The 20,981-nt window shown below is 51.3% G+C and overlaps 1 protein-coding gene and 1 long non-coding RNA gene across 3 annotated transcripts in view; one reads left to right on the top strand and one right to left on the bottom strand.

Moving 5' to 3' along the window:
* Window positions 1–3,532: 3,532 nt before the first annotated feature.
* LOC150060009 (uncharacterized) lies at window positions 3,533–6,984 on the top strand. The gene has a single exon (XM_090338498.1). The coding sequence runs from the start codon at window positions 3,640–3,642 to the stop codon at window positions 4,690–4,692; it is 1,053 nt and encodes a 350-aa protein (XP_090194624.1). The 5' UTR covers window positions 3,533–3,639; the 3' UTR covers window positions 4,693–6,984.
* A 430-nt stretch (window positions 6,985–7,414) lies between these two features.
* LOC150060008 (uncharacterized) overlaps window positions 7,415–20,981 on the bottom strand; it is a 35,978-nt gene continuing 22,411 nt past the window's right edge. Inside the window, exons 2-3 of one of the 2 annotated variants that reach the window (XR_016536490.1) lie at window positions 16,568–16,789; window positions 7,415–7,470 (exon numbers count right to left, since the gene is read on the bottom strand). This is a non-coding gene — a long non-coding RNA (uncharacterized LOC150060008). The remainder of the gene's footprint in view (window positions 7,471–16,567; window positions 16,790–20,981) is intronic. The other variant, XR_016536491.1, reaches the window with a different exon arrangement.

Here is a 20,981-nt window from a genome sequence, read left to right as displayed (position 1 = left end):
TCGTAATCCAAAGCTAGCTGGGTCATGAAAATCCATATGACTCCTCTTTTTTTGTCAGCCATGGGGCTTGAACTCTGGGCCTGGACACTCTCCCTGAGCTATTCAGCTCAAGGAAACTGCTCAGTCTCTTAGTTACAACGCCACTTGTGGTTTTCAGGTGGTTAATTGTAGGTAAGTGCCTCACAGACTTTTGTGCCTGGGCTGGCTTTGAACCTTGAACCTCAGCCCTCAACCTCCAGAGTAGCTAGGATTACATGTGTGAGCCACCAGTGCCTGGCTTCTTTTTTTTGCTAGTTTTGTTTTGTTGTTGTTTTTCTGAGTAGTTACGATTAGAAGTGCAAGCCAGCTGCACCCAGCCCTAACTCTACTTCTAACAGAGTAGAGGTGGGAAAATGATGGAAGAGGCCGTGCCATTGATCACCATGCACGTTAAAAGATAAAAATCAACGAAGCAGACATGGTGGACAAAGAGCGAACAAATGCAGCAGTCGTTCTGATTGTGTGGAAAATGAACTACACAACTTGTGGTGGAGATGGGAGGAGAAACCCATGAGAGAGAGAAGTGAGGGGTGACACTGTCCTCAGGAAATGGACTCAGGACCTCATTCCTGTCACTGTAGCGGCTTTGCACATCACCTTTACAATAACAATGCACAGATAAATAAAACAAAAGAGAAACACAAGCACTACTCCCTTTTTATGTCACTTTAATTTCTTTGGACACTATGTCACTGATTAGCAGCAATAAATAAATGGAGTCTCTGAAATGTTTTAAACATTGCAGTTGACTCTGAACCAAGCAATTAAACACAGCTCACTTATCAATGAACAAACATTCATAATCAGGGGCTAGGATCATAGCCTAGAGATAGAAATCTTGCCTAGCATGCATGAAGACTCAGGTTCGATTCCTCGGTACCAAATACATAGAAAAAAAAACAGAAGTGGTGCTGTGGCTCAAATGGTAGGGAAAGCGGTAGAGAGCATTGAGAAAGCCCAAGGACAGGGTCCTGGTCCTGAGTTCCAGCCCTAGGACTGGCAAAAAAATTAATATTCAGCCCAGACATTTATTAACAAATAGATGTAGCAATGCATAAGCTATAAACATGGCCTTCTGAAATGAAAATTAGCACTTTGTTGAACCTGTTAAAAGCTTCACTTTTGTTTTGAGCCTGAGGTCCACTTCTGCCTTGCTGGCTTGTTTGTTGTTGCTGTTGATGAGGGAAGGGTCACCTGGGTTTTTCTTCCCAGGCTGGCTTCCCTCCTGCAATCCTCAGCTCTCAGCATCTACCATGGCCTGTGTACTCTTTACCAGGTGTGTTTGACTCTGTGCTTCAATTCTATATTGTGAATCACATCTACAAGGGTTTTTTTCTTTTTAGCTATTTCTTGTTGATGTTCTGTTAATATTTTTTTTAGTTTTCTCTCCTCATTTTGTTCCAGATTTACCTCACACCTTTGATCTATGTATGCCCGCTCCTTCCTTCCCTGCATTTGGGGTAACACAAGGCCCAATTTATAACATGACATCTTAAACAGTACCTCAGTGTTCTATCTGATCTTAACTGATGTAAAAGCAGGACATTCAAAGCCTGAAATACTCGAGGTACCTGTCCCTATTAGAGGATGGCTCACATTCAGAGTTAGTCAAACAGCTGGAAATACCAAAGGCTGTTCATCTTCATTTCTTTCCTGTGCTAAAATAGACACAGCTTGGCCTTTCTACTGCTCTCTGTTGTGGATGCCAAATCTCTTGGATGAATTATTTTTCTCCAATCAAGATTTGAAATTTGAGGGCCGGGAGTGTAGCTTAGTGATAAGAGTGCTCAGCTAGCATGCACGAAGCCCTGGGTTCGATTCCTTGGTACCACATACTAAGAAAAAGCCGGCCCTGAGTTCAAGCCCCAGCACTGGCAGTAAATAAATAAATACCTTTTTTAAAGATTTGAAATTTGAAATTCAGTGAACTTCCCATGCTGAGAAATTGAATTTTATGTTTTTACTTAAGCAATACAAAAAGTTATCTGAAAGAGAAATGTATTGAGTGTATTAACTTACCAACATTTATAACTAAATTTGGATGTTTCAAAATTAAATAGGTTTCTATGCAAACAAAATCTACACCATGGATGGGAGACCAAACAGAAATAATGGAAACAAGAAGTATCTCATAGTGTGTGTTTCTGTTCTATCATTACAATTCTAGCTTTTGCCCTTTCATCTTATTACAATTACCTAAGACAGAAATGGTATTCTCCATATACACACGGCCTAGTGTTAGACACCAGTGGGGGAAAGGTTAGAAAGTAATTGTCTCTGAATTGAGTGTCAATGTTCAAAGGTATGAAATAAAATCATAGTGAAAATGCCTTTCAACTTTGTTTGACCTCACACTTCTTGGCCTAGGGCTTGAACTCAGGGACCTGGGTGCTGTTCCTGAGCTTTTTGCTTACATCTAGGATGATTCCATATAAGCCACAGCAACACTTTGGCTTTTTTTGATGGTTAAAAACAAAACAAAAGCCAACTAGAATTGGGGAATAGCATAAATTATACTGTTTCCTGAATCATGAAGAACTAAAAGGAAAACTTGGAGATGGAGAACAACTCTAAGTCAGAGCATAAAAGACAGGAGCGGCAGCCAATTCTGGTTCCATGTCTATAATCCTAACTACGTTGACAGCAGAGTAGAGGAGGAGAGAGGCTTTAAGCAGCATGGACAGAAAGTTTCATGAGACACCATCTGCAAAAAGCTCAGCTAGAGGCTGACTCAAGTGGTAGAATACCAGCCGTGAGAAAAGAGGCTGAAAGCTATCAAAATCCCAAGTGTACTTTAAGTTAGTAAAGACATATAAATAACTAAACAAATGAAAGACCTGAGGATAGAGAGGTAAGTGACTCAAGAAGGAATTGCCTTACACTGCAGGATCCAAGGTTCCCGGAATGCAGGTGGTGAGTTTTATGTGCAGCTGGCTTGGGAAGCCAGCCTGAGATTTTGGCCTCCAACATGATGGCTGAGAGGTGCTAAGGAGACAAAGGTTCAGTGCAGAAGTCAGAGCCTTAGTTTATGGACATTTAGCCACATGGAGGCAGGGGTGCCATGATAACAAGGCCATGACACTGTGTGCACATGACGGTGTGTATCACAAGGATGTGTGTGTGGGGGGGGGGGGTTACGGGCCGGGGTGTCCCGTGCTGGTTCCACTGGGAATCTCCGCAGTGGGGAACGACTTGGCTACCTCTGGGGTTCCCAGTCAGCACAGGGGATCGCGGCCATGCCCTGTGGCCGCATCAAGGCCCATCCAGCACCCGTGTCTGCGAGGACTGGTGGAGCTGAGCAGGCCCTGAGGGGCAGTGTGCTCGGCCATGGTCACCACCGAGGATCAGAGCAGGAGTTCGAGGCCACTGGGGCCCGGAAGTTGAGTGCCTCTGCCCTGGGCCTTCCGGGGTGGAGGCCGGGCTGCAGACGTCATGAGCCAGAAGCGAGCCAGGCTGGAGTGTGGGGGCGGGGATGCCTACAAGTTCACGGATGTGACCTCACGGGGCTCACAAAGGGCGGATAGAACCTAGAATCCAGAATCCAATAGCCACTCCCGCCGAAGACCCGCTCACTTGTCAGACGACGGTGGAGCAGCTAGTATGTCCTCGTGTGGTTTGCCTTCATCCCCTGGCTCCAGCCTCAGTGGATCATGGAGGGGACGGCTGGTCCGCGCCCTGAGACGCTGGACAGCCCGGGTGGAGCCCCTGCCCCTATCCCAGCCCCAGCCCCAGCCCCAGCCCCAGCCCCAGCCCAGATCTGAGTCACGATCCCGGCCTGGGTTTCCTGGCGGACCTCCGGCCGGACCCAGGCGCCTCTGGCCCTTTCACTGGAGGAGCCCGAAGGTGGCCCCTGCCAGCCTGGGGTGGACCCCTGAGGGTCGGGGAACCCCCAAGACCACTCACAGCCCAGCCAATTTCCCCGTGCTCCAGGGGCACTCCCTGAACGCCTGTGGCCCAGCCCGGAGCCAGGTGCGCTGGGGTACTACTGCCCGAGGCCCGGTTCAGATTGGTGTCCAGGGGCGCCCAGTTACCACCAAAAGCCTGGCCCAGATCTACGGGGTCCACGGACGCCCAGTGACCAACCACAGCCCAGGCCAGATTGGTATCCGCGGGCGCACAGTGACCACTCGTGGCCCAGGTCAGATTGGTGTCCATGGGCGTCCAGTGGGCTCCCGCAGCCTGGCCCAGATCTATGGCACCCAGGGACGCTCAGTGAGTGCCTGCAGTCTGGGCCAACTTAGTATCCACGTGCGCCCAGTGACTGCCCGGAGTCCGGGCCAGCTTGGTATCCAGGGACGCCCAGTGACAGCCCGCGGCCTGGCCCATATCCCTGGAAACAGGGGTCTGATATTCAGAGCAGGCGCCTTAGCGCTGGCCTCACAGAGGCTACTGCATCCCAGAATCTCCTTGGGTCCCCGCCTGCCAATGCCCAGGCCATGGGTTCAGATACTTCCAGATCTGTTGGAAGAAGACGAGCCAGAGACCGACACAGATGCGAGGGCAGACCACGGCACTGGAGACCATGCAGTGGCCCCAAAGACCAGCAAGCCCCGGCGCGCACAGAGGCCGGGGACGCCCTGGGGGCCGCTGAGGCCGTGGATGTGGAGCTGGCCCTGCTGGGCCTGGCGCTGGCTGAGCAGAGCCCGGTTCTGACGGGGGACGAGGCTGCCTCCGGGATGCAGGACGACCTGGATCTCGACAGTGACCTGGACATCTAGTGCAGGTCTCGCTGAGTTGGGGACATTGAGAACCAGAGGCTCTGCTGGCCCGTGGAGGAGGCTGAGCCCCCAGACATGGTCGTGCCGTCCAAGCCAGGACCAGTTTGGGGCAGTGGGGTCAATGTCACCGCCTCTCCCTGTCCCCAGAGGCCTCACTAGAGCCCCACCCTCCCTTTGAACATCAGTAGAGGCCCCGCCCTCCATTGAACACCTGAGCCCCGCCCTACATTTAACAACACCTCAAGCCCCGCCTTCCATTGGACAGCATCTGAGGCCCCACCCTCTCACTGAATAGCTCCACCATCCCATTGGACAGAAGCAGAGGCCCCGCCCTCCACTGGACAGCACCTGAGGCCCCGCCCTCCATTGAACACCTGAGCCCCCGCCCTCCATTGGACAGCACCAGAGGCCCCACCCACTCTTTGAATAGCCTCACTTTGAATAGCAGCAGAGGCCCCGCTCTTCACTGGACAGCACCTGTTTCACCTCCTTCCATTGAACAACTGAGGTCCCCCACCTTTAATAAAAACCAGAGGCCCAACTCTCCCTTTCAACAGCACCAGAGGCCTCACCCTCCATTGGACAGCAGCAAATACCCTGCTCTCCCATTGGACTGCAGCAAATGACATGTCCTCCCATTGGACAAGCAGAGGCCCCGCCCTCCACTGGACAGCACCTGAGGCCCCGCCCTCCATTTGACACCATCAGAGGCCCCACCCTCTCACTGAATAGGCTCCAGAGGCCCTGCCCTCCTTTGAACACCTGACCCCCCCCCTCTATTGGATAGCACCAGAGGCCCCACCCTCCATTGGACACCATCAAAGGCCCCACTCTCCATTGAACACCTGAGCTCCCGCCCTCCATTGGACAGCACCAGAGGCCCCACCCTCCATTGGATACCATCAAAGGCCCCACTCTCCATTGAACACCTGAGCCCCCGCCCTCCATTGGACAGCACCAGAGGCCCCACCCTCCATTGGACATCATCAAAGGCCCCACTCTCCATTGAATACCTGACCCCCCGCCCTCCATTGGACAGCACCAGAGGCCCCACCCTCCATTGGATACCATCAAAGGTCCCGCCCTCCATTGAACACCTGAGCCCCCGCCCTCCATTGGACAGCACCAGAGGCCCCACCCGCTTTTGAATAGCCCTCTCTTTGAATAGCAGCAGAGGCTCTGCTCTTCACTGGACAGCACCTGTTTCACCTCCTTCCATTGAACAACTTTGAATATCAGCATAGGAAATATACTCCATTGAACAGCACCAGAGGCCCTTTGAATATCAGCAGATGCCCCAACATCCCTCATCAGAGGCCACGACCTTGTTTGGGCAGGAGTGGCTCCTCCCTCCTTTAGAACAGCAGCTGTGGATCCTCCCTCCTTTAGGACAGCAGCAGTGGCTACTCCCTCATTTAGGACAGCAGCAGTGGCTCCTCCCTCTCTTTGGACAGCAGCAGTGGCTCCTCCCTCCTTTAGAACAGCAGCTGTGGCTCCTCCCTCTCTTTGGACAGCAGCAATGACTCCTCCCTCTCATTGGACAGCAGCAATGGCTCCTCCCTCTGTTAGGACTGCAGCAATGGCTCCTCCCTCTCTTTGGACAGCAGCAATGGCTCCTCCCTCTGTTAGGACAGCAGAAATGACTCCTCCCACAATTTGGAGAGCAGAAATGGCTCCTCTATTTAAACAACAGAAATGGATACTTCCTCACTTTGGACAACAGCGGTGGATCTTTGATCTCTTTGGACAAGAGCAGTGGCTTCTCCCTCCCTTTGGAGAGCAACAGGGGCTCTTCCCTCTCTTAGGAAAGCAGCAGTGGCTCCTCCCTCTCCTCGGACAGAAGCGTTATCTCCACCCTCTGTTTGGACAGCAGCAATGGCTTCTTCTCTTTAGACAGTAGCAATGGCGCCTTCTGTTAGGACAGCAGAAATGGCTCCTCCTACTCTTTGGACAGCAGCAGTGGCTGCTACCTCTGTTAAGACAATATCAGTGTCTCCTCCCTCATTTTGGACAGCAGCAATGGCTCCTCCCTTTGTTAAGATTAAGAAGTAGCAATCACTCCTCTCTCTCTCTGGACAGCAGCAATGGCTCCTCTCTCTCTTTGGACAGCAGCAGTGGCTCCTCCCTCTTAGGGCAGCAGCAATGGCACCTCCCTCTGTTAGGACAGCAGCAGTGGTTCCTCTCTTTGGACAGCAGCAATGGCTCCTCTCTCAAAACAGCAGCAATGGTTCCTATGTTAAGTCAGGAGAAATGGCTCCTCCCTTTCTTAGGACAGCAGCAGTGACTCCTCCCACTCTGTGGACAACAGCAATGGCTCCTCCCTCTCTTTGGAAAGCAGAAATGGCTCCTCCCTCTCGTAGGACAGAACCAATGGCCCCTCTCTCTGTTAGGAATGCAGAAATGGCTCCTACCTCTCTTTGGACAGCAGCAATGGGTCCTCCCTCTCTTTGGAAAACAGCAATGACTCCTCCTCTTTGGACAGCAGCAATGGCTCCTCCGTCTGTTAAGAGAGCAACAATGGCTCCTACCCCTCTTAAAACAGCAATAATGGCTTCTCCCTTTCTAAAAACGGCAGCAATGGCTCCTCCCTCTCTTTGGACAGAAGAAATGACTCCTACCTCTCTCTGGACAGCAGCAAGGTCTCCTCCCAATTTTTGGACAGCAGCAATGGCTCCTCCCTCACTTTGGACAGCAGCAGTAACTCCTCCGTCTGCTAAGACAGCAAGAATGGCAACTCCCTTGCTGGACAGTAGAAATGGCTCCTCCGACTGCTAGAACACCAGCAATAGCTCCTCCCTCTCTTTAAAAAACAATAATGGCTCCTCCCTCTCTTTGGACAGAAGCAGGCTCGTCCCTCGCTTAAGACAGCAGCAGTGGCTCCTTCCTCCCTTAAAACAGCCACAAAGGCTCCTCCTTCATTTCAGAGAGCAGCAGTGGCTCCTACCTCACTTTGGAAAGCAACGGTGGCTCCTCCCTATCTTTAAACATCAATGATGGCTCCACCCCTTTTGGGACAACAGCAGTGGCTCCTCCCGCCCTTTGGACAGCACCGGTGGCTCCTCCCTCTCCTTGCACAGCAGCGGTGGCTCCTCCCTCTCGTTGCACACCAGCGGTGGCTCCTCCCTCCCTCTGGACAGCAGAGGTGGCTCCTCCATCTCTTTATACAGCAGCGGTGGCTCCTCCCTCCCTTTGCAGACCACCGGTGGCTACTCCCTCTCCTTGCACAGCAGTGGTGGCTCCTCCCTCCCTTTGCACAGCAGAGGTGGCTCCTCCCTCCCATTGGACAGCAGAGGTGGCTCCTCCCTCCCTTTGGACAGCAGCGGTGGCTCCTCCCTCCCTTTGGAGAGCAGCGGTGGCTCCTCCCTCTCTGCACAGCAGCGGTGGCTCCTCCCTCCCTTTGGACAGCAGACGTGGCTCCTCCCTCCCTTTGGAAAGCAGCAGTGGCTCCTCCATCCCTTTGGACAGCATGGGTGGCTCCTCCCTCCCTATGGAGAGCAGCGGTGGCTCCTCCCTCCCTTTGGACACCAGCGGTGGATCCTCCCTCCTACTGAACAACACCGGTGGCTCCTCCCTCTCCTTGCACAGCAGCAGTGGCTCCTCCCTCTCGTTGCACACCAGCAGTGGCTCCTCCCTCCCTTTGCACAGCAGAGGTGTCTCCTCCCTCCCTTTGGAGAGCAGCGGTGGCTCCTCCCTCTCCTTGCACAGAAGAGGAAGCTCCTCCCTCCCTTTGGAGAGCAGCGGTGGCTCCTCCCTCTCGTTGCACACCAGCGGTGGCTCCTCCCTCCCTCTGGACAGCAGAGGAGGCTCCTCCCTCTCTGACAGCAGCAGTGGCTCCACACTCCCTTTGGACAGCAGCGGTGGCTCCTCCCTCCCTTTGGAGAGCAGCGGTGGCTCCTCCCTCTCCTTGCACAACAACGGTGGCTCCTCCCTCCCTCTGGGCAGACAGCAGAGGTGGCTCCTCCCTCTCTGCACAGCAGCAGTGGCTCATCCCACCCTTTGGACAGCAACGGTGGCTCCTCCCTCCCTCTGGACAGCAGCAGTGGCTTGTCCCTCCCTCTGGACAGCAGAGGTGGTTCCTCCCTCTCTGCACAGCAGCGGTGGCTCCTCCCTCTCCTTGCACACCAGCGGTGGCTCCTCCCTCCCTCTGGACAGCAGAGGTGGATCCTCCTTCTCTGCACAGCAGAGGTGGCTCCTCCCACCCTTTGGACAGCAGTGGTGACTCCCCCCTCCCTTTGCACAGCAGAGGTGGCTCCTCCCTCCCTTTGGAGAGCAGCAAGGGCTCCTCCCTCCCTTTGGACAGCAGCGAGGGCTCCTCCCTCCCTTTGGACAGCAGCGATGGGTCCTCCCTCCCTTTGGACAGCAGAGGTGGCTCCTCCCTCCCTTTGGAGAACAGCTGTGGCTCTTCCCCCTCCTTGCACACCAGCGGTGGCTCCTCCCTCCCTCTGGACAGCAGCGGTGGCTCCTCCCTCTCCTTGCACAGCAGCGGTGGCTCCTCCCTCTCCTTGCACAGCAGCGGTGGCTCCTCCCTCTCCTTGCACAGCAGCGGTGGCTCCTCCCTCTCCGGGCACAGCAGTGGTGGCTCCTCATTCCCTTTGCACAGAAGCTTTGGCTCCTCCCTCTCCTTGCACACCAGCGGTGGCTCCTCCCTCCCTTTGGACAGCAGAGGTGGATCCTCCCTCCCTTTGGAGAGCAGGGGTGGCTCCTCCCTCCCTTTGGACAGCAGCAGTGGCTCCTCCCTCCCTTTGGAGAGCACCGGTGGCTCCTCCCTCTCCTTGCACAGCAGTGGTGGCTCCTCCCTCTCCTTGCACAGCAGTGGTGGCCCCTCCCTCCCTTTGGACAGCAGAGGTGGCTCCTCCCTCCCTTTGGAGAGCATTGGTGGCTCCTCCTTCCCTCTGGAGAGCAGCGGTGGCTCCTCCCTCTCCTTGCACAGCAGTGGTGGCTCCTCCCTCTCTGCACAGCAGCAGTGGCTCCTCCCACCCTTTGGACAGCAGCGGTGGCTCCTCCCACCCTTTGGACAGCAGCGGTGGCTCCTCCCTCCCTCTGGAAGCAGCGGTGGCTCCTCCCTCTCCTTGCACAGCAGCGGTGGCTCCTCCCACCCTTTGGACAGCAGAGGTGGCTCCTCCCTCCCTCTGGACAACAGAGCTGGCTCCTCCCTCTCCGCACAGCAGTGGTGGCTCCTCCCTCCCACTGTAAAACACCGGTGGCTCCTCCCTCCCTTTGCACACCAGCGGTGGCTCCTCCCTCCCTCTGGACAGCAGAAGTGGCTCCTCCCTCTCTGCACAGCAGCAGTGGCTCCTCCCACCCTTTGGACAGAAGCGGTGGCTCCTCCCTCCCTTCAGACAGCAGCGGTGGCTCCTCCCTCCCTTTGGAGAGCAGCGGTGGCTCCTCCCTCTCCTTGCACAGCAACGGTGGCTCCTCCCTCCCTCTGGACAGCAGAGGTGGCTCCTCCCTCTCTGCACAGCAGCGGTGGCTACTCCCTCTCTGCACAGCAGCGGTGGCTCCTCCCTCTCCTTGCAAAAAAGAGGTGGCTCCTCCCCCCCATTGGACAGCAGTGGTGGCTCCTCCCTCCCTTTGCACAGCAGAGGTGGCTTCTCCCTCCCTTTGGACAGCAGCGGTGGCTCCTCCCTCTCCTTGCACAGAAGAGGTGGCTCCTCCCTCATTTTGCACACCAGCGGTGGCTCCTCCCTCCCTTTGGAGAGCAGCGGTGGCTCCTCCCTCCCTTTGGAGAGCAGCTGTGGCTCTTCCCCCTCGTTGCACACCAGCGGTGGCTCCTCCCTCCCTCTGGACAGCAGCGGTAGCTCCTCCCACCCTTTGGACAGCAGCGGTGGCTCCTCCCTCTCCTTGCACAGCAGCGGTGGCTCCTCCCTGCCTTTGCAGAGCAGCGGTGGCTCCTCCCTCCCTTTGCACAGCAGCGGTGGCTCCTCCCTCCCTCTGCACAACAGCGGTGGGTCCTCCCTCTCCTTGCACAGCAGCGGTGGCTCCTCCCTCTCCTTGCATAGCAGCGGTAGCTCCTCCCTCTTCTTGCACAGCAGCAGTGGTTCCTCCCTCCCTTTGCACCGCAGCGGTGGCTCCTCCCTCTTCTTGCACAACAGCGGTGGCTCCTCCCTCTCTTTGCTCAGCAGCGGTGGCTCCTCCCTCCCTTCGGACAGCAGCGGTGGCTCCTCCCTCTTTTTGCAGAGCAACGGTGGCTCCTCCCTCTCTGCTCAGCAGTGATGGCTACTCCCTCCCTTTGCACAGCAGCAGTGGCTCCTCTCTCCTTTTTGACCGCAGCGGTGGCTCCTCCCCCCTTTGCACAGCACCGGTGGCTCCTCCCTCTCCTTGCACAGCAGTGGTGGCTCTTCCCTTCCTTTGCACAGCAGTGGTGGCTCCTCCCTCCCTTTGGAGAGCAGCAGTGGCTCCTCCCTCCCTCTGGACAGCAGCGGTGGCTCCTCCCTCTCGTTGCACACCAGCGTTGGCTCCTCCCTCCCCCTGGACAGCAGAGGTGGCTCCTCCCTCTCTGCACAGCAGCGGTGGCTCCTCCCTCCCTCTGGAAGCAATGGTGGCTCCTTGCTCTCCTTGCACAGCAGCGGTGGCTCCTCCCTCTCCTTGCACAACAGCGGTGGCTCCTCCCTCTGTTTGCTCAGCAGCAGTGGCTCTTCCCTCCCTTTGCACAGCAGCGTGGCTCCTCCCTCTTCTTACACAGCATCGGTGGCTCCTCCCTCCCTTTGGACAGCAGCGGTGGCTCCTCCCTCTCTTGGGACAGCAGCGGTTGCTCCTCCCTCTCCTTGCACAGCAGCGGTGACTCCTCCCTCTTCTTACACAGCAGTGGTGGCTCCTCCCTCCCTTTGGACAGCAGCGGTGGCTCCTCCCTCTGTTTACACAGCAGCAGTGGCTCCTCCCTCTTCTTACACAGCAGTGGTGGCTCCTCCCTGTCCTTGCACAGCAGCTGTCGCTCCTCCCTCTCCTTGCACAGCAGCGGTGACTCCTCCCTCTTCTTACACAGCAGCGGTGGCTCCTCCCTCCCTTTGGACAGCAGCGGTGGCTCCTCCCTCTCTTGGGACAGCAGCGGTTGCTCCTCCCTCTGTTTACACAGCAGCAGTGGCTCCTCCCTCTTCTTACACAGCAGTGGTGGCTCCTCCCTGTCCTTGCACAGCAGCTGTCGCTCCTCCCTCTCCTTGCACAGCAGCGGTGACTCCTCCCTCTTCTTACACAGCAGCGGTGGCTCCTCCCTCCCTTTGGACAGCAGCGGTGGCTCCTCCCTCTCTTGGGACAGCAGCGGTTGCTCCTCCCTCTGTTTACACAGCAGCAGTGGCTCCTCCCTCTTCTTACACAGCAGTGGTGGCTCCTCCCTGTCCTTGCACAGCAGCTGTCGCTCCTCCCTCTCCTTGCACAGCAGCGGTGACTCCTCCCTCTTCTTACACAGCAGCGGTGGCTCCTCCCTCCCTTTGGACAGCAGCGGTGGCTCCTCCCTCTCTTGGGACAGCAGCGGTTGCTCCTCCCTCTGTTTACACAGCAGCAGTGGCTCCTCCCTCTTCTTACACAGCAGTGGTGGCTCCTCCCTGTCCTTGCACAGCAGCTGTCGCTCCTCCCTCTCCTTGCACAGCAGCGGTGACTCCTCCCTCTTCTTACACAGCAGCGGTGGCTCCTCCCTCCCTTTGGACAGCAGCGGTGGCTCCTCCCTCTCTTGGGACAGCAGCGGTTGCTCCTCCCTCTGTTTACACAGCAGCAGTGGCTCCTCCCTCTTCTTACACAGCAGTGGTGGCTCCTCCCTGTCCTTGCACAGCAGCTGTCGCTCCTCCCTCTCCTTGCATAGCAGCGGTGATTCCTCCCTCTCCATGCATAGCAGCGGTGGCTCCTCCCTCTTCTTACACAGCAGCGGTGGCTCCTCCCTCCCTTTGCACAGCAGCGGTGGCTCCTCCCTCTCCTTGCACAGCAGCGGTGGCTCCTCCCTCTCCTTGCACAGCAGCGGTGGCTCCTCCCTCCCTTTGGACAGCAGCGCTGGCTCCTCCCTCCCTTTGCACAGCAGCGGTGGCTCCTCCCTCTCCTTGCATAGCAGCGGTGGCTCCTCCCTCTCCTTGCACAGCAGCCGTGGCTCCTCCCTCCCTTTGGACAGCAGCGCTGGCTCCTCCCTTCCTTTGCACAGCAGCGGTGGCTCCTCCCTCTCTGCTCAGCAGCGATGGCTCCTCCTTCCCTTTGCACAGCAGCGGTGGCTCCTCCCTCTCCTTGCACAGCAGCGGTGGCTCCTCCCTCTCCTTGCACAACAGCGGTGGCTCCTCCCTCTCTTTGCACAGCAGCGGTGGCTCCTCCCCCTCTGCTCAGCAGAGATGGCTCCTCCCTCCCTTTGCACAGGAAGGGCCTCTACCTCCCCCTTGGCAGCTTGGACTGCAGTTTCCTCTGGGTCATTTAGTATTTAATATGTATGTGAAGGTTTATTAAAAGTTCCTGTTGTTTACTTGGTTTGCCTCATTCAAAGTCTCTACCCACACTGGTTTTCACAACAACCCTTGGCCCTGCTGTTAGAAGCCATCACCACCGAAGGGCCAGGAGGAAAGCAGCCCTGAGTGATGGGAAGGAGTTGGATCTCGGGACCCGTGAGGCCTGTGGGCCCGCAGCCTGGACAGGGTCCTGGGTACAGCCGAGTCATTTGGTTCCCGGCAGGGTCTCTGGGTTGGTCATCGCTGTGAGGTCAGACACATGGGTGTGAGGACCTGGGCCTGGAGCCTTGTGCTGAGCCTTGGTAGACAGGGCGGGGCCCCTCCTTTGCAGGAAGAGCTGTGTGGAGCTCACCCCACCCCAGCCCCAGCTCAGGCTGCGTGCCTGCTGCACTGGGCAACGCCGAAATCAGACGGTAGATCGTCAATCCACCCAAGACACCCCATGCCAGCCGACTTCAGGAAAGGGGACTTGGAAAGGTGAACTTGAGCCCCAGGATGCTGCTCTTGGGAAAATGGCTGGCGTGGGCGCCCCCACTGCTGCTGCGGCCCCAGAGCTGCTGGGAGGTAGGCTGGGAGGCTGGGCACATTGCTCACACGAAGGGGCTGGGCCTGTGGTGGCTATCCTGCCAAGGTAGGTCAGCTCCCTGGCGCCGACAGAGCTGCAACTGTATTCCCTGCACAGGGGCACAGCTGGCCATACCTGGTCCCAGGTGACGGAGCCAGATGCAGAGGCCCCAGGCTGCGGGTCTCTCCTTCCCTGTGGTCCCCTCCTCAGATCCTCCCCACGTACCTCCCCGCCCCAGTCCTCTGGTTCAATAACAAGGGTTAACCTTGGGAACTCCATGTGGCCCAGCCCCTACCCATGCCTCTTCTGCCAGGGATCACCACCGTGGGTCCACCGTTCGGAGCAGGCCAATAAAAGGGGCACCAGTGCCACACTGTGTGTGTATATGTGTGTGTGTGTGTGTGTGTGTGTGCGCGCGCGCGTGCTCCTGCGCATGTATGCTTATGTGTGTGAGTGTGCGCGTGTGTGCATGTGTATGTGACTGCGTGTGCATGGGAGTTTGTGCCAGTGTGTGCGCATATTGTGTGCACACAGGCGCCGTGCATGTGTACAGATGGCTGTACCTAGTAAGGCCGATAGTAAATTAGGACATGATTCCTAGGAATCATCAGCATGATGTCTCTGTTTTTGAGGATCCAGGGATCCAGGTTCTTCCTCCCTCTCGTTCCCTGAAGGTACAAGGTATTTGTGTCAGTGAGCCAACACCAGCAGCGGTACAAATGCGGTCTGTGCAGTCCCCTGCCAAAGGCAGTTAAGGACAGAAAATGGTGGACAAACGCATGCCAGGCTTGTGTCCCACCCTAGCTTCTTCCCTCCACAGTGCTGAGGTACCAGGTCACTGGGGCTGGACCTGGGTGGCTGCACAGCCAGTGGCCTGCAGCCCAAGCAGGGGGAGGCCCGGCTGGAGCAGGCTCTTGGGCCTGCTCCATGACCTCTCAGGGAGAGTCCCTTCCTTCTGCTCCTTGCAGTCTCCAAACACTTGCCCTGTCTGCCTGAACCATTTTTCCACCTTTTAAACCTTTCACTGGTGGAGACATGAACCCAAACCCTAGAAGACTTCACAGAGGTGTGGATTTGACATGGCCACAGGTCAGGGGTGTGCACGGGGTGAGGGATCAGAGCTGCTCCCAGCCCACAACAGCCAGAGTGCCTGCCCACCTGCATGCGCCTGTAAACCCCAGAGCATATTCCCCTCCCTGCAACAAGCACCCACACCCCCACAACAACTTCATATTCCTATCATTCATCATCTTGTTTTGCAGTGAATGCTGTTTTTTAAAATTAATTCAAAACAATGCTTATCAGGTCCACAAATTTCTATTCTTTGGGTTTTGACAAGTATAGGTATTTACCAGGCGTATGTAACACTCTCTCGCCCATTCTGGACAAATTATTAGGATTTGTCTTTCTAAACTCAGGTCAAACCTGACCCTTCTGGTGATTTTTGTGTGTCTCAGTGCCCTGGTCTGTGGCTTCTGCAGAATTTCTCCATTCTTGGAGTTTCAGAGCACTTTGTTTCTCACATTGTGAGAAATAGTTAATAATCGAGCTGTCTCTTCTAATAGGGCAAATATTCCCAGTGCAGAGAGCATGTGTCATTTGTTCTGATGGTTACCAGGTCTCTGGCAGTGTTTATTGGCTAAGCATGAATATGAAACTGTGTACAACTCCCAAGTAGAAAGGGCATGGCATTTTTCAAACTTAGTTATGACTTATCTTACTCTAAAGATAAGCAGATTTACCAAAATTCACAAAATTAATTACACCACTTCATAGATATTATTAGTAGGCACATCAAAACCTTCAGGATGCTTCTGACAAAATGCCAAAACTGGAAAATGTATCATGTAGCTTATGGCATAAAATGCAGGGCCACATTAGTGAATACATCTGTCTCATTTAATATGTTCAAATGAACTCTCACTTTGTGTTTCAAATCTGTGTTCATCATGTAATGAAATAATGAGAAGCACTTGGAATTTAAACTCGATGCTAATCTGTAGATCTCTTTCAAAATGAAAGAGCATTTCCATCCACTGCTTTTACATCAGGCTCAACAAAAGCAGGACAATGTCTTATGATGAAAAGGGAATCATTATGCATACTGTTAATTGCTGCAATTCTTTTCATAAGTCATATTTCTGAAACCTCCCTAATTTAATAATGCTAACATGAACACTAAAATTCACCAGTCCTTGTTTTCTCCTAATTGGTAAATATTTTGCAAAGCTATCAAATTGGATATTTTGTATGTTGATTCACAAGCAAGTATTACATGCAATGGAGACATCTGCCAACATGCAAATATGGCATAGCTCATGTGTGCATTTCAAAATAGTGCCTATAATTTCCCCTCCTCACTGATTCTTACTGTTTGTTTTTGGTTTTGTTTTTTCAAATATTGTAACATCATTAGAGGGATTTTAATTAATATTGGTGAGGCGTGATACTAGATAGATTAAGAGGAGACACATCCACTTGAAAACTTTTCAGAATTGACATCAAACACCTAACTTCTCGTTAACAGCAAATTAATATCACTTATTCAACTATCTTTATATTTTCAATAGGTTAGAACAAATAAGCTAAATCCAGTGAATTTAAACCCAAGCAAGTGCAATGAGAGCCATTGTTTCTGCTTATCTTACCATATCTCCAGCTTTCTTCTCCCATGCAGGTCAGCTGATGAGAAGACCATAGCCCATCGTGTGTGCTTGTTTAATGTACTCTGAAATCCCCCTTCCCATTAAGTTTTGGTGGAGTCATTGACTTGAGCCTGTGAAATATCCCCTCTCCCAGGCATAGCAAATTCATCTCAGAATAAAAGGTACCTCAGTCATCTTGTAAATAAGTTGGATTTCAACATCTTGTGCACTGGCTTTATGGCAATCCTCTCAGCTGAATTCCACTGGGTTGGGTGTCACCATCTTTTCTTCATGACATTTTTTGAGTACTTGTCCTCTGTCATTCCTCGGACTGGACATTTGCCAGAACTCACACAGAAAGTGAGTAGGAGATACTTTTTTTGTGTGGCAATGGAACTGCTGTAACACCTAGTGAATTCAGAAATTATGTAATAATCAGAAGGCCAATATAATGAAATAAAGGAACAAATTTTCAGTAGGAGAGATTGTAGGATTCTACAGTGAGAAATACCCTCTTGTTGCATTTCTTTCCAAACCCCACTTTCAGAAGGAGAATTTGAAGAATTTCCAAAGAGCATGAGTAGTCTCTATGGAATTATGTGAGGAAATTCATTACACAAAGCTTGAGTAAATAATCCTTTCAGGTTAGCCTTACAAGAGCTGATTTTTCTGAAAGATCATTCTTTTCTAGTTGCTTTTGTTCTGAACACTTTCCAGTACAAGTTTACAGAGGCTGAGTCAGTCAAGCAAATAGTCATAAATACTCTTACCTGCTCTCAGCACCTGGTAACATTTTAAATCACCTGTTAGGCACACGTGTGTGTGTGTGTGTGTGTGTGTGTGTGTGTGTGTGTGTGTGTGTGTGTGTGTGTGAATTCATGGCTAGGCACTGCCCCTGAGTTTTTTTGCTCAAGGCTGACAGTTCAATATTCTGGCCTTTTGGTGGTTGATTGGAGATAAGAGTCTCATAGACTTTCAATAAACTATAGGCACAAGCAACCAGCACCCAGTAAGACTGTATCTTTCGATAGCCTAAGGAACGTTAGGCAATATGTTCCCCACCATAAACTTGATGAGGGGCTGGGAGTTTGGCCTAGTGGTACAGTGCTTGCCTAGCATGTGTGAACTCAGGTTTAATTCCTCAGTACCATGAACAGTGAAAGCCAGAAGTGGTGCTGCGGCTCAAGTGGTAGAGCTCTAGCCTTGAGAAAACCCAAAGAGAGTGCTCAGGCTCTGAGATTAAGCTCTAGGACTGGCAAAAAAAAAACTTGATGGAAAACTTAAATCTCCATAATCAATACAAAAAAATGCAAGTATTAAGTTTAACTTACAGACTTATTACATCATTTTATCCATAATTCGTATTTAGTATAAATATAACTCTACTAGCGTTTATATAGTATGAAGCAATGTCATAATTCAAATTATATTTTTATAATAATATAAATCAAATTTAGAGGAATAATATTTGTTTTAGTTGTATGAATTAACATACCTTAGGGCACAATGAACATAAAACATTTACTTGTCCCAGAGCTTTCATTTATTTTCCCACACTGTAGACCCCCTTAGTTAAGTTTTAATATTTCAGTTTCAACTACTCTATAATTTAGATTTTCTACAAATTAAGTTTTCTGTGAAAATTCCCTTGGTGGTTTCCAGTGTTTTTCAGGACATGGGGAATTGAGGTAGGTCCAAGAATTCACATCACTTAGTGTCCTAGCATATCTGCTCATGGTTTGAAAGGTTGCGCTTTTACAGATTAGATTTTGAAAATCATCTATAATCCCATTCAAAGCATATATTCTACATTTCTCCTGTTCAGCCATGTTGCAGCTTTCCTGTTCTTCCTGTGTTAGGTGTCTTTTCACTGCAGCAAGACATGCTCAAGATAGTTCAACTGAGATAAGGAAAGAGTTATTTTGTGTCACTATTTTGGGTGTTTTGCCTGTGCTATATGTCTGGTTCCTGGGGAAGAGGACACCATGGCAGGACACCATAGCGGAGGATTGTCAGAGCAGGACTTGACACCAGGAAGCCAGGAGATGAGGAGGAGGACGAGGACGAGTAGGAGGAGGAGGAGAAAGGAGCAGGAGGAGGAGAGAGGAGGAGGAGAAAGGAGGAGGAGGAGGAGGAGAAAGGAGGAAGAAGGAGGAGGAGGAAGAAAAGAAGAAGCAGATGGAGGAGGAGGAGGAAGGAGGAGGAAGGAGGAGGAAGGAGGAGGAGGAGGAAGGAGGAGGAAGGAGGAGGAGGAGGAAGGAGGAGGAGGAGGAAGGAGGAGGAAGAGGAAGGAGGAGGAGGAGGAAGAAAAGAAGAAGCAGATGGAGGAGGAGGAGGAAGGAGGAGGAGGAAGGAGGAGGAGGAGGAAAAGGAGAAGCAGATGGAGGAGGAGGAGGAGGAAGGAAGAGGAGGAAGAGAAGGAGGAGAAGTACATGAAGGAGGAAGAGGAGGAGGAGGAGAAGGAGATGGAGGAAGGAGGAGGAGGTAAAGGAGGAGGAGAAGGAGGAGGTGAAGGAGAAGGAGAAGTAGATGGAGGAGGAGGAGGAGGAAGAGGAAGGGGGAGGAGAGGTAGAAGGAGGAGGAAGAGGAGGAGGAGGAGGAGGAGAAGAAAGGAAGAAGGAGGAAGGAGGAGAAGGAAAAGGTGAAGAAGTAGATGGAGGAGGAAGAGGAAGAGGAGGAGAAAGGAGAAGAAACAGGAAGAGAAGGAAAAGGAGAAGAAGTAGATGGAGGAGGAAGAGGAAGAGTAGGAGGAAGAAGAGGAAGGAGGAGGAGGAGGCGGCCACAGCATGCCAAGGTCCATGTCCACTTTAAAGGTAAATCCCAAACACACTGACACATCCCACCAGCCCTTACTGGGGAAGGTTCTACCACTTTAAACACTGCCGAGTGGTATCAAGATCCCGTCTCAGGGCTGCCTGAAAGCCAAGAAGTGGGGACATAGCTCAGGGGAATAGATAACCTATCTAGCAAGTGTGGGAAAAAAAGTAAATAAATGAAGCAAGTATAAGCTCCTGTATGTTTGTCTAGCATGCACAAAAGCCTGGTTTGATTCTTTGGTACCATATCCACATAAAAAGCCTGAAGTGGTGCTGTAGCCTTGAGAAATCTCAAAGACAGTGTTCAGGCCCAGAGCTCCAGCCCCAGGACTGGAAAAAAAATAATATATAAGCTACTGGAGAAATATAAGCTACTCAAAATATTCCACAAAAATAAGTGTGGGTTGGCTAATGCAAAATGGAAATGTCAATTTATATTTTCCAAGTAAAAATAAAATAGCAACTAGTAGTATATAGAAAATACAATGCATAACAAAATCAATATAGATCAAAGATTTAAAATATGGAAGCTGAATAAAATAAGATGTAAGCATGCTGAAGTAGAAAAGTTTCATAAGACCAAATGTGAAAAGAAAATATTAATACGAAACATAAAGATAAATAAATAAACATACCAAAAATAAATAATCTGGAAGAGAATGCTGGAGGCTTAGGTGTGGTTCTCACTGAGCTTTCAATGCATAATATATTATCAATGGAGTAATATTCATAAAGTACAAAAGAACAAAGTGTTTCAGGATGAAATTTCTTCTAAATCAAAACTTCCAAAAATATAACACATCCTTTGTTTTATGTTTTATCATGAAAACAATTTACTATTTATGAATAAGGAAATGGAATAAATTAGGCTGAACTACATGACCTGTGTGAATATTACAATGATACATTTAAATTGTTAAATTACAATCATGCGACTTGAAGCCCGGGCCCTCGGGAGACGAGGTGGGATTGTCATGAGTTTGAGGCTAGCCCAGAGAATAGAGCAGGATCTTACCTCATAGAAAAAAAAATACAGTAACAATATAATAAATATTTAAGTATATAATTAAAGGTGTTCAACTAGCTCTACTATAACTGTACTATTGGAAGAAGATCTTTTAAGTAATTATAAAAAATAAGGTGCACGTACAACAAGATTTCAAATCATTATGGTCAGACTCTAGGGCCCTCATTACTAAAATGAACTATATTATATGAGTAATATATGATCATAAGCAATGAACTAATAAAAATCATGTTGGTTTTGATTTCTTGAACTCTTCTGCCAATCTGTTAAGACTTTCAGATTAAAAAAATTGCTCTTTAGGAAAACTTTCTTGTCCTCAACATGGCTATTGATTATTAAACCAAAATTAGTTCATGGTGGAATATTTTTATAATGAATGCAATTTTTAATGTTCCTGTCCAGGCCACTTTTCAAAAGCATATTGACAGTCTCCTATACCAACATTCTCCATGCCAGTTTTCAACACTTTTGTATTCATTTTAAACATGAATGCCGAAGGTTGTTTTGTTTTGTACTTTGGCTTTCCATGTGGGAAGGCTTCCTAGAAAGATTTAAATATGAAGACAGGAGCAATTTGAGCTTGTTCTTGGTGATTTTATACAACTCTAGATGATAAGCAAGTAACATTTGATTTACTTGACATAAATGCTAATCTTACAAGAAATATACTGGTCTGTATTTATTAAATTCTGTAAAAGAAATACATTAAGTCCCATGTTCTAGTTCATGTGGGTGATATTTTGGATAGTGTAAAGAA

This window comes from Megascapheus bottae, chromosome 8 (genome assembly GCF_031878675.1).
Source record: "Megascapheus bottae isolate mThoBot1 chromosome 8, mThoBot2.hap1, whole genome shotgun sequence".
NCBI classification, from domain to species: domain Eukaryota; kingdom Metazoa; phylum Chordata; class Mammalia; order Rodentia; family Geomyidae; genus Megascapheus; species Megascapheus bottae.
Note: the sequence above shows the minus strand (reverse complement) of the source record. Positions and strands in the feature narration are given on the sequence as shown.